This window comes from Octopus bimaculoides, chromosome 1 (genome assembly GCF_046866305.1).
Source record: "Octopus bimaculoides isolate indiv1 chromosome 1, ASM4686630v1, whole genome shotgun sequence".
Lineage (NCBI taxonomy): Eukaryota > Metazoa > Mollusca > Cephalopoda > Octopoda > Octopodidae > Octopus > Octopus bimaculoides.
The window spans coordinates 36,811,624-36,829,722 of NC_142928.1; the positions used below are offsets into that span (position 1 = coordinate 36,811,624).

The 18,099-nt window shown below is 33.4% G+C and overlaps 1 protein-coding gene across 1 annotated transcript in view; it reads right to left on the reverse strand.

Annotated features, from left to right (window-relative positions):
- The window catches only part of LOC106878977 (neuroglian), a 552,234-nt gene extending 542,023 nt beyond the window's left edge, over positions 1–10,211 (reverse strand). The window contains exons 1-2 of the mRNA XM_089354891.1: positions 10,166–10,211; positions 9,597–9,647 (exon numbers count right to left, since the gene is read on the reverse strand). Of these exons, the coding sequence (XP_089211017.1) occupies positions 9,597–9,647; positions 10,166–10,211 (97 nt within the window). The remainder of the gene's footprint in view (positions 1–9,596; positions 9,648–10,165) is intronic.
- Positions 10,212–18,099: the final 7,888 nt, after the last annotated feature.

Sequence of the window (18,099 nt, forward strand, 5' to 3'; positions counted from 1 at the left end):
TGTGTGAAGGAGAAAGGGAGAGATAAAGAAGACTCAGTAGGAAATAAGAAGAGAAAATAAGTGAAATTGTGAAAACTAAGAGTAAAGGAGATAGATAGATAGATAGATAGATAGATAGATAGATAGATAGATAGATAGACAGATAGATAATAAAGAAAGAAAGAAAGAAAGAAAGGGAGAGGGTATGAAAGGGTGAGAGAGATAGGAGAGGGAAAGAGGAGAGAAAGAGAAAAGGCAATGGAGAGAGAGAGAGAGAGAGAGAGAGAGAGTGTGTGTGTGTATTAATGAGAAAGGAAGATGGAAGGAAATGAACGAAAACAATATGCTCTTTCTAACAAGATTATTTTTGTGTGATATCTTTCCTGTTTTCTCAGTTTTATTTAGTCATTCTTGAGGGGAAAAATTTGAAATTTATGTAAAATTCTTTAAATAATATTTATCCATGATTTTTTAAGTAGTTATCTTGTATTTTTTTAATAAATTTATATATATATTTTTCCTGCATATTTTCTTTTTTTTTTTGTTTCTGTTTATTAATTCTATTAAATATCCACTTTTCTGTTTTTAGTTTCAAATGCTAAGAGTCTGAAGAAATAGTCCTATTTTAAAAACAAGTTGGAAATTACTCCCCACCCAAAATATTCTGTTTAAATGGGAAAATTCAAGAGAACAGAATTCAGTGGAACAGAACAGAGGTTAATAACAATTTAATCCTAATTGTAAATATTCTATCTTTTGATGAGTGAGTGACTGAAAATTACTTGATCAAGCTTCTTGGAGAACTAACGTCCAGATGTTTGTTTTGGGTTGAATATTAAGAACAACATCACTGTCTTAGCAGCAGCTGTTTAGAGAAGGAGACAAAGGAGATGTCATTTTCTGATTAAGTATAGTTTTTTTTTTTTTTTTTTTTTTTGGAGAGACAAGAAAGCCTCCTGATGACTCAGTAATGTAAAGGCAGACACCAGCTGAGATTTTTATCTTTGGCAAAACTTATCACTTTATCTGCCTTATAAAGTTTTCTCTTTTCTTACTTTACTATACATCTGCTATTTTGTTGCCAATTTTTGTCAACAAGAAGAACAGAGGCAACAAACTTTTTAGAAGCAAGTAGAATAAACAGTAAATACATGAAACAGTACATCTAGAGAATTTGGGTGAATTACTTTTTGAGTTTTGGGAAAGCTGGAAATTGAAGTCAGTTTGTGTAAAACTGACTCAAAATATTTGCTCAGAGCTGAAATGCTGTCTATTTAGAGTCATATCATAAAGTCATTGAGTAGTAACTCTCAATAAAAACTTATACTAGGTAAAGGAGGGCATCCAACCATGAAATGTCATACTAGATAAAGGGGAGTATCTAACCATAAAATGTCATACCAAAAACAAAAGTCATGAACAGAGGAGGTATGGAATTCATAAACTCTAGTACACAGATCCATCTAGTAGAGAAGTACCTCCAAATATAAAACTGATAAATTAATACAGGATATCAATTTACAGACCTCTTTAGTCATGCTACAAATGACTTTGCTTTTTTGGGTAGTACAATAAAATATTCTCAGTTCATGCTATAAAATAGTTGGTGATGGAAAGGGCCACTGACCATAAAATAATGCCAATTCTCTCCCACCATTAAAAATAAAAAAAAAGAACAGGGCATACTTTGCCAGTTTTCTTTTTTTTTTTTGTGTATGGCAGATGATGACAGACTGTAACAAAGTGACAAGATTTTGTGCATCCCATCCAACTGAGTATGATGGCAATTTTTATATATATGCATGATGGCAATTTTTATATACATATATTTTTTATTCTTTTACTTGTTTCAGTCATTTGATTGCGGCCATGCTGGAGCACCACATTTAGTTGAACAGATCAACTCCCCGGGACTTATTCTTTATAAGCCTAGTACTTATTCTGTTGGTCTCTTTTGCTGAACTGCTAAATTACAGGGACATAAACACACCTACATCAATTGGCAAGCGATGGAGGGGGCACAGACACAGACATATATATATGTCATGATGCGTATTTTACGAATTGGTGCTGCGTGTTTTTTGTAGTAGTTGACAATGTAAAGTTTGATGGTGTGGGCAAATTTAAAAATAAACACAGAACGAAATATTGTATAAAAAAAACACAAAATTGTCATCGACTAGTGAGTCAAGGGTCAGACATCTAGACAAAAACAACCAGTCAGAGAGAAAAAAATGAAGAAGAAGGAGCTGCAGCTGTTATATAACAATTTCTACAACGAACTTCTGGACATATTTATGATCAAATAGATAAAAAGAGTTGTTGCACTTGAAGGATACAAATCAACTGAACATATTTCTCTCCTTTTATGTTAATAAACTAACAGTTTCCACAAGACCGTTATATTGCTATATTTCTTGAATTATTGGTGAAGTCTATATTTCCAGCCAGTCATTTTTCTTCATATCTTGATACCGAGGTATTTATCTCTTTTTGTGGTAACAAATGAACAGTTTCCACAAAAGAATTAGCGATGAGGATGAGGTAAGATTTGACATTGGGGGTGGACCGAAAATTGAAAGCTCAAACCCATGTCAAAACTTCTGAAGCAAGAATTTCATTGGAATTGAAAAGGGCCTCCACATAACAAAAATGGCCTCCTCAAGCAACATAAGAAGATTGATCAAAACAGCTATTCTCCAATTCCAGTAACAGATTGCCACTCCAATACCTATCATCTCTGCAATTGAGGAACAAGATTATGTTCATCAAACTATTTAATAAGATATACTAAATATCCAAAGATTGAGAAACAAAAGGCAACATGGGAAGAAACTGTTGAGAAATTGGAACACAAAGGTCAAGTGGACAGAGTAGCCGAAGAAGAAAGGCAGCTAACCAAATTTTGCGAAGGCAACTATGAGTACATAAAGACTCATCTGGATGCCCTTCAAATTGTATCTTGAAGAAATCACCTCAAGACAGATGCCAAGTTTGAATCATTATGCTAATCGAAGACAACAAAAGTCGATGATGAGGACTCCTGTGGTCTAAATAAGACTACCGGAGATACGATTACCAGCTTTCAATGGCGACCAACTTGAATGACTAGCCTTTAGGTCACTTTTCAAATCAGTGGTTCACGACACTTTCTAATACGAGGTATCTAAAGTTCAGAAGTTCAGTTATTTGTATGGTTTGATTAAAGGCAAAGCAAAAAAAAAAAAAACGATCGATGGTTTGAGTACAACGACCAAGAACTATGAGCTCGCAATTGAACTTTTGAAAGAATGCTAGGGGCAAAATGAAACTATTAAATGTGAAAGGCAAAGGCATCTGAGAAAAATCCGACTGCCCAATAAAAATCCTGAACTGCTCAGGCAAACAATTGACAAACAGAGTAAGATTTTAAGACAGTTGCAAACTCTCAGCATGGATTTGGCACTCTCAGATTGGAATTTGAATGTGCTTGAAAAATATCTTGTCAATTTTGTTCTTGAAGTTGGATAGGTGAAAACCAGATGGCACAACTCTGGACGATCTTCTGATCACTGATCTTCTCTGACTGCCTCTCAAAATTACAAATGAACTATAAGACACAGTCGAGCTCTCCCCTGAAGGTAAGAGGAATGTGCTTGGAGGCTACCGGGAAGCTGATCAAAGTGTGTCAATGAGCTAAGATGACTTTGAGGATAACGGAAAAAGCTCAATAAATGCCTTCACCACACAAGGCAGGAAGAATGTCAAGTTGTTTCAAACACAGAAAAAATCAACCAGCAGTTCACCTCGAAATCCAAAATCACCATGTGTCTTTTGACTGTATGAAACTTATTTGGAAGAAGGGATTGTGTTTCAAATGTCTTTCGAGTCAACACTATGTGAAAGAATGCCAAAAGACTGTCAAGTGCTGGCATTGCAAAGAGAAACACAACTCAGCTCTCTGCATATATGAATATATATATATATATATATATATATATATATATATATATAGAGAGAGAGAGAGAGAGAGAGAGAGAGCACATTGTAAAAAAAATAATACAAGGGATCTCTCTCTGTCAGTGAATGCACAATACAGGTTGAATTCAATATAGAATAAGCTTTCAAACCTATAATTATATTCAGCTCATAATCAGAAACATCCAATACAGCTGGCAGACTCTGGTCTGCAATTAAGCTAGGTTGATCAGGCAACTATTCTTTAAAGCATAAGTGACATATATATAATGTGATAACTGATATATAATAAACCTTTACTCATCTTACATAAATAAATACTTAAACATGCACACAGATACACACATACATAGAAACATATATGTGATATGTGTGGGTGTATACACACACACACACACACATATCACACATTTGTGTTGGATAAGCAAATAGAAGAAAAAATACTCACTGAATGTAGTAGAATTTATTGATTCAAAGTGAATGGCAAACTCCACCACTACCAAGAGTTTCTCATTATTTACAATCATTTAGGTGACAATAAACGATACTAAATGTTCACCTGTAGCAGGAAACTCTGACTATTGATAGAATGAATCATCAACTTCAAACAACTATATCATCATCATCCTCATTCTACATCTATTTTACATGCTGGCAACTTCTAACCCACACCAGCATAGAAAGTAATCTTAATATGATGATACAAACATATACAGGCGTGCGCGCACACACACACACACACACACACACGTCTCCCTCCAGATTAAGCAAAAATACACAAATACACTGATACAAATTTATTAATAATCTTAAAGCTTATAGTAAATTTTAGATAAATTTATCAAAAGTCAAAGAAAATATGGCAAACCTAAATTGAATATAAGAATGAAAATAATGAATACAATAAAGTATGTGGAATTGAAAGTCTTAGAAATTCCATTTTTACTCTTGGTTTCTAAAATGCATTTTTTTTTTATTTCTCTCCTCTTTTAGTCAAGTAGTTTTTATAGACTGGAACTATATTCTAATCAATTGCAATTGTTATATAAATTTTATTTTACAAAATGCACAAAATTGCCTTTCTGAATCGTTCCAATCCAGTCAAAAATGTGTTTAATAACCAGACCATTGTTGATCTCTTATTTAACTGATTTTGGGGTATTCACAAACAGCTGGATTTTGTTTAGAATGATGTCAATTTTTAGAAATTTTCCCGTCTTTGCATTATTGAGCTGGATGGTTGTGAATCCTTTGTTCTCATTTGCAATGTCTGAAAGATGTAGTTGAAGAGCCAATGATACACCCAGCTAGTGTCTGTACTGAATGCACTTTGCTTCATGTATAATAACTCACTTCTCTCTTGCACACTTGTGTGTGTGTGAGTGTGTGTGTGTTTTCACACGCACGCATGCACCTATGTATGTGTGTGTGTGAAAATCTCTCCATCTGTCATACATGCTCAATACAAACATCTCTTAAGCCTTTCTCCCTATATACCTAATTTATCATTCCCTCTCTCTCTTTCTCTCGACTTATCCCTTCTGATTTAAAAATTTTTCTGTGAGTTAGCTATATTTTCCATCTCTTCCCTCACACACTGTCACTCTTTGTCATTCTTCTTCTTATCCATTTTTTCCTTCTTTCTCTTCCTCACACCCTCTCCTTGTCCTTCTCTCTCCAGTCCTCCTTTTTCCGCTCCCAGCTTTTCCAATAATTTTGCAATTACCAAACATCATTCATCTTATCCATCTTTTTATGTAAGGATTGGTCAGAAGGATCACAGGATTTCTACTACTACTACTACTAATAATAATAATAATTTCATTTATTTGCCACAAGGGCAAAAGATGAAGGGTATGATGATAAAAAAATATATAGATAACCACACAATTAAGTAAATAAAAACACCCTAAAGAACAGGTGCTTATGGTTTTCCTTTGTCAAAATCTGAAGACATCTGGAGTTATCGAACAAAAAATATCCAAGTTCTTAGCTGGCTTTTATTGTTAGCCATCAATTAGTTAATCCACTTTTATTAATGAGACGTTAGAACAAAAAGGAAAATAAATTGCCTCATATCAAAAGAAAAGTCCCAGTTTCCTATGTATATTATGAGGTCAGGAAGGATTAGAAAGACAGAAAGAGAGAGAGAGAGAAAGAATGTGAGTGGGTGAGTGAGAATAGCACCATACTAAATATAAAACTTTAATTTTGATTTTCTTAACTTCAACTTTTATGACCAAAATATACTGGCTTTGATTTTTTTAATCAGTCTAAATGTAAGGATTAATAAATTAAGTATTGGTACTATTTTAGGAGGTGATTCTCCCTAAAAACACACACACAAAAACCAGAATAAAAACACACAGGCATGGCTGTGTGGTTATGAAACTAGCTTTGCAACCATGTGGTATTGGGGTCAATCCCACTGCTTGGCACCTTGGACAAATGTCTTCTACTATTACTTTGGGAGTGATACTTTGGGAGTGGATTTGGTAGACATATATGTATTTATAAAAATACACATGCATGCACACACATATGTCTATATGTGTGTGTTTGCCTTTCTGTTTGTGTTGCTACCTCTGCCCCTACTACCTGACAGCCAGCGTTGGCTTGTTTACCTCCTTGTAGTATAGTAGTTCTGGAAAAGAGACCAACAGAATAAGTATCAGACTTAAAACATAGGTACTGGCATTGATTTGTTCAATTAAAACCTTTAAGGTAGTATCCCAGCATGATCACAATCCAATATGTAGTTAGTCTAAAGTGTTTGGATTTAAAAAAATGATATACTGTTGTGGTTTCTCAAAGCTCTCTTCATTTATCATCATCATCATTTAACGCCTGTTTTCTATGAGTTGGATGGTTTGACAGGAGCTGGCCAGCAAGAGAGCTGTCCAGGCTCTGTTTACATGTTTTGGCAAGGTTTCTATGGCTGGATGCCCTTCCTAACATCAGCCACTTTACAAAGTGTGCTGGGTGCTTTCTACATGGTTCCAGCACAGGTGCTTTTTATGTGGTACTGGCATGAGTGCTTTTTACATGGTACATGGCATTGGCATGAATGCTCTTTTTGTGAAGCCAGCACAAGTGCTCTTCATGTGGTGATGGCAAAAGTGCTTTTTACATGGCGATGGCATGTGTGCTTTTTATGTGGTGCCAACACAGGTACACTTTACATGGTACCAGCATGAGTGCTCTGCATGTAGAACTACCATCAGTGTTTCTCATATGACACTGGCATGAATGCCTTCTATGTGACACCTGTAAGATTGCTTTTTACATGGTGCTGGCATGTGTGCTTTTTACATGGTACTTTTAGAGCACTTTTATCTTTGTTGGCAACAATGGAATTCTTACTCTGAGTGAAGAGTAGATTACATGGTGTTTAAGTGTGGCAGTAAAATTTGGGCATTCAATGCAGAGGGTGTGCAAAGGCTGAAAATAAATGAAGCAAGCATTCTTCATTGGATGTACAATGTGCATGAATGATAGAGTGAAACTGACCTGAGAGAAAAATTAAATTTAAGTGGTATCAATTGTAACATGCAAGAGAAAAGACTATGCTTGTATGGACATATGATGTATATTGAGGATGTCAGTTGGATAATGAAGTGCCAAATAAGCTTGTCAATAAGGAAGACCAAATAAGACATGGGAAGAAGCTGTGAAATCTGATCTCATAAAAGGAAAGACAAGGGATTGCAACGGATACTGAGACACCATAAAAGAAGATGACCTATCCAATCCATGCCAGCTTTGGAAGCACAAAAGTAATGATGATGATGATTAAAAAAAGACTGAATCAAATTATTTTGGGTCATGCATAATATTGAAGAACAATTTGCCTTGGCAACACTTCTATTATGTGCACTGTCTTGCAGAAACATGTTTTAACATAATTGGACTTCATAGAAAACCTGGCTGAATGCATGAATTTGTAAATGTTCTTGGTATTCTACTCTAAATGCTTCACACCATTAGAAATAACAGAAACGTGTCCATGATCAGCTTTGAAATTAAGTCTGCCACATTTGCATGTGTGAACATGGTATTACTGCATGACAAAAGTAACTACATTATTAAGAGAATTATGAATATTTTAGAACTATTTCACCAAGTAATTTCAGTTGTAGTTCCATTCACCTTTAGAGAAAATGGTTTCCAAAGAAGTAATTATCAAAATCAATAAGGGTTACTAAGTTAAAAATTTTGCCAAGAGACCAAAGCATGTAGTTGTTGATATTGTAATTATTGCTATCATTCTCAATGTTAGTGGAGTGACAGAAGTAGTTGAATACCAGACAAAATGCCTTATGGTATTTAATTATAAGTCTATTAATCTTTTAATAGTTTCAGCTGTTTGGCTGTGGCTGTACTGGGATAGTATTTATTTTCCGAGTTCAAATCCTGCAGGAGTCTACTGTTCCTACCTTACCATGTTTGCCTTTCATTAGTAGTCGACTCAACTGGCTAACTTGTTCTTTATATATTTGTAACCTTATGTTAAAATTAGAAATATTTTTTGTCATTCATGTCATTACATGTGAAATCTTTGATATCATTAAGTGGGCACAAAATAGCTAATCTAAGTTTTAATACCAATGCAGCCCATAAGAAAACAAAATATTATTTCTAGCTTAGAAGGTTCATAATAGAGAGGTAACTGATCAAATAAGGAATTTGATAGAATAAGGAAAAGCTCTTATGCTTATATTTCATATGGGGTCATAAAATATGACCATATTTCCTGGCTCTGGAAATATGACCATAACAACTATATTGAAATAATACACAACATATGTAGTTCAGTAAATTTTGAAACTAATTAAGAATTTAAAAAGAATTAGTAACATAAATAATTTTTATTTATGATTCTGGTGTTTAGAACATAATTTAAAATCCTTACATGAAACTTTTGATGGCAGATTTCAATAAAAATAACACTTAAAAGGAGATATTTTGAATCATAGAACCAGGAGCAGTGTCAGGTGCATTAAAAAGGAATGTGTTTGCATTTATATTATATAACCAGTGACAATCTGAAGCAGGTTGATATTGAAAGGGTAAGTCACAATATCATTTGTACTCATTGTCTCAACTTTGTGAAAATAGAAGGCTAAAATCACACCTTTTTAGGATTCAAATACAAAACTGCATGCTACTGAATACTTTTACAATTATCTTCTATCTGTGGAGACCAACTATGGAACAACTTAGCCATTTACTTTGTAAGTAGACAAAGTCAAAATTATTATCCCAAATTTCAAAATATATATTCATTTGTACTATTTTATATTAATTCAAGCAATTGTTTTCAAGTTGTAAGTGAAACCTCTTTCTGTTCAGCAAGGTAAATTGAAGCAAGTAGAGTTAAAAGCCTTATGCAAAGCACAACATAGTGACTGTCATAAGAGTTAAACTTATGACTCTATAGTCAGCAGTTTACTGCCTTAAGCTTTATACCTCATACATAAACATGCTGAATATTGCTTTAGTTATTAATTCTTATATATTACTTCTGTAATTGTCTGAACAAAAACAACAAACTCGTTTTCAGATCTTTATGGAAATCACATACTAATAAAAAAAAAGATAAAAGAAGTGTGGGTATTTCCTATTTTAAGGTTTCACAAATAATAAGATTTCTAACTTACCTGGATTTCTGTAAATGACTTTAGTTTGACGTTTTTCTAATGGATACTTACCTAAATGAAAATAAAATAAAACACTTTATAAATATACAGCTCCTAGTTTAACAAATTTTGTTTTTAAGTCTTTAAAATAATCATATAAAAATCAACATGAATAAATCTTAAGATCACAATCAGATTTTGTGTGTGTGTGTGTGTGTGTGTGTGTGTGTGTGTGTGTCTGTGTGTGTGTGTGTGTGTGTGTGTGTGTGTGTGTGTGCCTGTGTATGTGTGTGTGCATGTTTGAGTATGTACCTGTATTATGTAAAAGTCATTCTTGTATGAAGCTTTTAGGTAAACATTAAGTCATCTTTCTGGTAGAAACAAGTAGTTTAGTTTATTTTCTATAAAAGTTAATCCTATAAGTTGTGAAAATTCTCTACTAAATTTTAAAATTTAGTGCTGATGGTATTTAAATACATTGTCAAAAATAAATTAAAATTCTATTTTCAATGCAAATGGTTACTGTGAGAAGAATGAAAGCGGTTTGACTAGGCTTTTATGCTATTAAAGGAGTTGATGCTATTCTTCACAATGATCTGCTACTGTCTTATTTTTATAAACAGTTTTTAATTTCATGGCATTCTGTTTCTACTTTTGGAATTTATTTTATTTATAGAAATTTCAGTCTTACAATAGCAGCTCTTTTCTGGAAAATGAAATCAGAATGTACAATACAAGCACTAACATCATCTGAAGAGAAGAATATTTTAAAAAACAGAAAAAAGAAAAGATCCCCCCCACCAGAAAAACAAAAACAAAAAAAAAACATTGTTTAAATTCTTATTTGCACGAAAATGTAGGGGAAATCTGTCTGAACATTTCTGTATAAAATTGAATGATGTCTTTATTTTCTGTTGTAATCAATTTAATAAAATTATTTAGAATAAAATAAAGTTATACCCAAAATGTTCTAGTAAATCATATTATAGACCAAAGTTGACATGTTAGTATCTTTTATATTTCTTACTATTAGGCTGGGCTATATGTATATATTCATATATAAACACAGAATTATAAATCTACTGCTTTCTTTTAGCTATATTTGTCCAGAACAACAAAACTAAATAATAATATTGAACACACTGAGAATATTTTCTTCTGCTGGAAATTTGATTAAAATTGAAGAAATTTTATTTAAACTGAGGTAACAATTAGAAACCCTAACTTTTCTTCTATATTTCTTAATCTGGTTTTCTGTTTTTAACTTGTTTATACTATACTGATGTTTGAACATTAATGTTACTTTTTGAATAGTTCTTCACATAGAAGGAAAAAAAATTCCCAAATTTTTATTTATATTTTTATGTTGCGGCATTCTAACAAAACATTCAACAATGGTAATAAATTTATCTTCTCTTCTAAACTATCCACATGAGGTAACTTTTAGTATATATATTAAAGGAATCCATTAAAAAGAAAATTCTTAGTTCTAGAAAAGGATTTAAATGAAATTATTTTTGTTTCAATTTAGACTTTTATCAAATTATTTTCTAGAATGTGTTCTACATGCAACAAAATAGTAAAGAAATCTGTTTGCAAGTACAAAATAACCAACATTATCGCTGTTGACTTTTTGCATCACTTTCCTAGAAATCTATTGAAAATTTATAGAAGCTCTTTCCTTGAATAAATGCACCAATGTGATCATTCGTCACTACTTTGATGTCACTTCAGTTTGCTGCTTTATTTTGAAATGTCTTGTAGCAATATTATGCATTATGATGGTAAATCGCTTTTCAAATGTCAGCCATGGAACTTAATGATTCTTTCAGTGGCTGATTTAAGATTAGGAGGTAGTTTATGTCGCTGAAATAAAATATGTAGGGGCCTTATAAGGAAGATTAAACAATGATGGCACCACAAACCAGAAAAAAATAGTGCTAAGCAGATGTGAAAAGAATAAATTGGAATACCTTATATTTAAACTGATATTTATGGTAGCAATTTTTCTTTTGATACAAGTTGCTATAAGAAGTGTCAGTTCTAAATACAGAGAAGACAACAACAAAAAGGAATCAACAAAGAAAATGAAACTTCTTAATCATTTTCAACCCATTTTATTCATTTTCCCAACTAAATATTTGTCTCTGTACCATCGCTTCATTTCTAATTCCTGGTTTGTTGAAACCTGAAATAACTGTAGTCAATGAAATAAAATATGAACGGTAATTTTTGAAAGTGTTTTAATCTTTGAAACCAATTTACTTAGCTAAGATTTAAGTAAACATTTAAACAGCCATTCCATTTCATTTATTGTTTAAAATAACTGTCATTTACAAAGCTATCCATGCAAGATTTAATTGAATAGATTTTAATGGGCATAGAAATAGGGTGTACTGATTGTGGAAGTAAATTACAAGCATGTTTTATTAGATAAATATCATATTTCTAAAAGACAATGTACTCTTCTTTTAAGCAATGCAGAAAATGTGTAGAAAAGTCAATAGAAATATTATATATTTCTATCAACTTTTAAAACTTATATTCCTGATAGATTTTTAATGAAAAGATCAGCATAAAAACACAATACTTAAAAAGGCTGGAACTCAGTCTAAACCAGAGTTTGTTTTTGTTATAGTTTTGCTGAATATAAATGATATACCTTCAGCTTTAGCTATCAAATCTGATGATACATCTTGCATTCACAGTTCTGCTAAAGATCTAATGCAGTACAATTAGTCAAATAAAATGTATTGCTAGTTTCTGACCTTAAAATATTATATCGCTTTTTGTATTTTTCCAGTGATTAGGAATTGAAACTTTTATGAAGGTTTCAAAATAGTTAGTCATTATATAGAATTTAGATTTAATGTATTAAACCGATACATAAAGTTATAACAAGTGTAACTTGAAACTGAACTTAGACAATATGTAAATAACTTTAATTAAAAAGTTAATTATTTATGCAAATGTTTATTTAGTTTCTGTATACATATAGTTATATGAAAGGATAAATATATTACTTTAAAATACATAAACAAACATTCTAAATATGTCAACAAGGAACACATTAAATATATTTTCTTGATTATATTAATATAGGATATTCTAGATCATTGAAAATACTTGCCGTATTTAATGTGCAAGATGATTTGTGAGTTATTCAGTAATTCAGAGCCATTAAGTCTCTGACAATAAGAATATCAAGCAATATTTGTTGAAGAGAGAAAAATAGATCGCAATCCAGTGAGAAGCTGACAAGAGCAGATAATGTGAACTGGGTAAACAAACTTCATTGTTTGCTGGTCAGACACAATTAGAGTTGTAGTTGGTTTATAAAAACATGGAATTAGGCAATTAGGACCAATTTTAGAGATATGGGATTGAGACATGACTGGGTTGAGCAAAGCAATTAAGGAGAACCATTTCAACTATGTTATCATGAGAAAAAGAATGAGCAGGGAAAATAATCACAATGATGTCAATAGTAAAGCAGTAAAGCATAATTAGTAGTTGACAGTTGTATGAGATGTTAGATAACCAAAATGTCCCATTTCTGAAGAAAGAAGTAATCAACTTGGCTTTTCTATAATATCTGAACTGTACTTTGTACCAGTCTAATAACTCTTCAATTAGGACTTTCTTTTGTTCAGATATTTAGGGTGAATTTTAGTTCAAATCCATCAAACCCTAGTCAGTCTTATCCAAATAAAACTACACGTAGCTAAATGCTTTTGAATCAATGCATTTATTTTATATACACTTTAACTTGAGGCTATGTTTAAAGATAAATCCATAGAATTAGTTCACTGTCGTAAAAGTATGGAAAAGGGTATTGGGAAAATGGCTTAATCTGTTTCCACATCTAAGAAAGAAATCAAATTCTATAGAATTATCCTGTCTGAGAAAATAATACCAAGTATTTCCTACTCAAAGGATTATTATACTTTAAAGTATTTCAGAAGTAACATATTAAATTCCATTATTATAAAATGAGCAGTCCTTAACTTTTATTGAAAAAGAAAAATATTAAATAAAGCCATTGTTCTAAATAAAAATTCTTATTTGGTCTTTTCAATATCTGAGATATTGTGCAACAGAAAAACAAGAGGGAAAAAAAAAGACAAATCGCATTTGAAGATTTCAAATAAATAAAAATTAAAACAATCACTAAATTCATAAAAGGAAAAGAACATTAACTTTTAGAGAAATCCCTCATTTCTCTTTTGATAAATATTCCTTTGTTGTGTATTCAAAAGGGGTACATATAGAAGAGATGAGTATGAAATAACGTATATACACATAATACATGCACATATATGATATATATATGGAGAGAGAGAGAGTACATATGTAGTAAAAATAAAACAGTTTTATGTACGTTTTGTTAAAATTTTAAATTCATACAGGTCTAAAATAAAATAAAAAATAAAATTTAACATACACAAATATCTATAACCAATGTAATAAATATACACGGAACAATATGCACACTGCTTTTCTACAAGAAAAATCTGTTGCAGACATGCACAATATATATATATATATATATATATATATATATATATATATATATATATATATATATATATATGGAGAGAGAGAGAGAGAGAAAGAGACAGAGTGAGATAGAGAAGCAGGAGAGAAAGAGATACATCTGTAACTGTATATAAAAAATACAACTCAATAGAACGTATTGTCATTCAGTTATGGAGTTGTGCAGAATATATATATGCTCACAGTGGGATTAGAAATATTTAAATTTTATGTAGAACACTGAAGAAAAAAGAAAGTAATGAGATCATGTTATTGATTAAGGCTTGAAGTTTAGAAAGTTTCTTTGAATTTCATTTTAAACAAATATTTTTAGTGAGAACACATTTGTAGATATTTTACAATATTTACTTCTAGTTTATAATTCAAATTCATTTCTGAATATATATATATATATATATATATCTGTATGTGTGTGTGTGTGTGTGTGCGCGCGCGTGTGTGTGTTTCTTAATATGATAAAACACTATGTTTTTTCTTTCATGTGAAAGTTAATATATATTGTGCAATGTATTCGTGCATATGTGTGTATTCCTTTTCAAAGATAACATAGCAGTATCTGCCCCCAGTTTGGGCTTGTTATGATAGTGTCAGAATATACCACGTAAACATGTAGCTGTGATTTTTCATCATCTTAGAAATTTTTGAGAGGTGTGATGATCATGCTTTTCTGAGGAACAATAGTAACATGAAATGGATGGCATCTACAAGGAATCAAAATGAATTTATGGGCCTTCACTGCCAACACATTATGTTGCTTGTGTGCATGCTTGACTTTTCATACAAGTATGCAGACATTATACATATATCATCATCATCATTATGTTTATCTGCATCACTACAGGTGCCTTCTTGAATTTAGAAAGTGAAATTTTTAGCTGCTGCTCTCATGAGAGAAAATTAATTTTGGAAACTTCCTTGTTTGCAGACTTTAGAAAAGAAAAAGCATTGACAGGCACAGCTGACTTACTTTAGCTATAGCTGGAACTGTACAATCCCTCTCAGAAAAGATTTTTTTGTCTTTTTTTCCTCTGCCAAACTGATCTAGACTATATTTACCACGATCAGTAAGGCTATGTGCTTCCAGTTAGCATGTTTGGTAAGTCGTCCATATTTCCAAATGCAATAATTGATACAAAGTCTTTGGTAATGTTACATGCCATAATCGAGAATATACTACTTGACTAAGTAAGAGTATGTACATACATGCATACACATACACACACACTCACACACACACACATATATATATATATATATATATATATATATATATATATGTATGGGAGAATATACAAATAATAACAACAGACGAGGACAGGTGGTGTAAATAACAAAAGTATATATTAGTATGACGCTCGGGAATACGGAAAGTCTTTGACGTTTCGAGCTACGCTCTTCAACAGAAAGAATACGGAGACAAGGAGAAAAACACGGAGAAAAAAAATTGAATAGTGTTCAGTCAACGGTCAATCATAATAATGGCCGATCATAACAATGGCTGACCGGAAGTTAGAAATTCTTATTTCAGGAGAGCTAAGAAAGGGGGAGATAACAAACGGTGATCGGGAACGAGGGGCTGTGTGTGGGAGGTAGAATGCTGGTGATCTTGACGTATGTAGTGTGAAAATGGGGAAGGGAGAAAGGGAGTTAGTAGTTGGTCAGTTGTAGTGTGTGCGTGGTGTGATGCGAGGGTATTGGTGTGGTGTGCGTGGTGTGATGCAAGGGTATTGGTGTGGTGTGATGTGAGGGTGTTGGGAGGTGGGGAAGGCATGGGTGGAGTGTGGGTTAGGCTTAGGGTGGGGTAGAGGTAGGGGTCTGTGGGTAGGGGTGGGTGGTGGGTGTAAGGAATTGGATGGGGTGGAGTGGGAAGGTAGAGTAGGAGTGTGTTGGGGTGTGGTGGGATGAGCTTATGAGAGGGTGTTGACGAGGAGGGAGAAGGGGAAGGTAGATGTAAGAGAGGGGGAAGATGGGTATGGGAGGGGAGAGGAAGAGAGGAGAGAGGGTGGGTATAAGAGAGGGAAGGTGGATTAAGAGAGGGGGAAGGTGGGTATGGGGGGAGAGAAAGAGGGGAAGGTGGGTATGGGGGGGATAAAGAGAGGAAGAGAAAGAGAGTGAGAGAGAGGGAAGAGGGGTATGGGGGGAGAAAGGGAGGAAGAGAAAGAGAGTGAGAGAGAGGGGAAGAGAGTGAGAGAGTAAGGGTGAGAGAGTAAGAGAGTAAGGGTGAGAGAGTAAGAGTGTAGAGAGTAGGAGAGTAAGAGTGTAGAGAGTAAGAGTGAGAGAGGGGGGAGTACGAGAGAAGAGAGTGAGAGTAAGAGAGAGGAGAGAAAGAGTAGGGGTGAAGAGAAGTGGGAGTGGAGAGAAGTATGAAGAGAGGTGAAGAGACGTACAAAGAAGTAGGAATCGGAGCAGGAGGTGGGGGGGGGGGAGAGGTGGGTGGTAGGAGGGAGGTGGGGGAGAGAGACAGGAGGAGGGGGTTAGATGAAGAGTGGAGGGGAGTTGAGCCCATTTGGCGCAAAGGAGCGAAGATAGAAGATTAATCCCTGTTCACGGCGCAAACGGGAGTCCGGATGGCCCCTGTGCATGGACAATCCAAACACAGACTGGTGTTGCCGCAAGGAGTGGCCGGCAGAACGGAAGTGGCGTGACACCGGGGTGTCATTGCCGACGTTGATATCTCGGAGGTGTTCCGCGAATCGGTCGGCCAGGCGGCGCCCCGTTTGTCCGATGTACAAGGATTGGCAGAGAGAGCAGGAGAGGCAATATATGATGTTGGTAGACGTGCAGGTGAAGGAGTCGGTGATGCGATAGGGTCGGTGATGGGTGCTGGTGAGGAGGGTGGTGTTGGAGAGGTAAGGGCAAGTATATACACACACACACACACACGCACACACACCCATACATATATAAATCCTCAATATAACCAACTAAACACACACACATTAGATACAAATGGTTATATTGAGTAGTTTTAGTGGTTGTATTGAGCACGATATATATTTTCTAATAGTATTTAGTGTTTTGTAAGATTGTATTGTAAAATAAACCTGAAATGTTGCTGAAATGAAACCAAATCTACATGGTCTTCTCTCCGTTTAAAAAAAAAATTTTTTTATGTTGTACTGATTCTGCTTCTGTCAATGATATAAATTTATGGAAATAAATTGGTAGAATCTTAGAATGGCATACAACTTTTCCATTCTTTTAGTCACTTCTATTTACATTCTTTTCAGATCCCTCACATCTTTTCAAATCTTTCTGAAGGTTAATTTTGCCTATCAATATTTTGAGATTAACAAAATCTTGGGATATCTCAGATAGTACAAAACAGGGGTTCCAAACCGGGATCCACATGGACCCCCAGAGGTCCACAGAAGCTTTAAGGTGGTCTACAAGTAAAAAAATTGTAATTTGTGGGTCCATATATAAATTTTGTTTTCTAGGAGAGGTACCTGTATTCATTGAAATTTTCAAGATTTGTGTTTAGAATTTATGTTATGAATATAACAAAATTGTTTCATTGTTAGTTTTTACTAACCTACAAATAAATATTTTATTTCAAAAATTTATATGTGCAAAAATGTATACGTCCACAGATGATAAGATAACTCTCAGGGGGTCCACAAGCAAAATAAGGTTGGGACCCTCCCCCATCGGTATAGAACCTTAAAGATGGTGGCCTCAGTTCAAAGAATAAAATTAATCTATGAATAATTTGCACTTTTAACTTAAAAATGCCTTTCCATACAATATCAAAACTGTAAATACTTTCTGGGTGAATAATAGGTATGATGAAATTGGTAAAAAACAACAATATAATTTACTCATAATATGAAAGTAATAATATATATAATTAAATAAGTTCAGATGCAAATTTTGTCCTTTTAAATCATAGCTTAATAATCTTGTTAATTTGAACCATATGACTAGCGATTTTGATAAACAGTAAGAAAGCCATTATTTAATATAT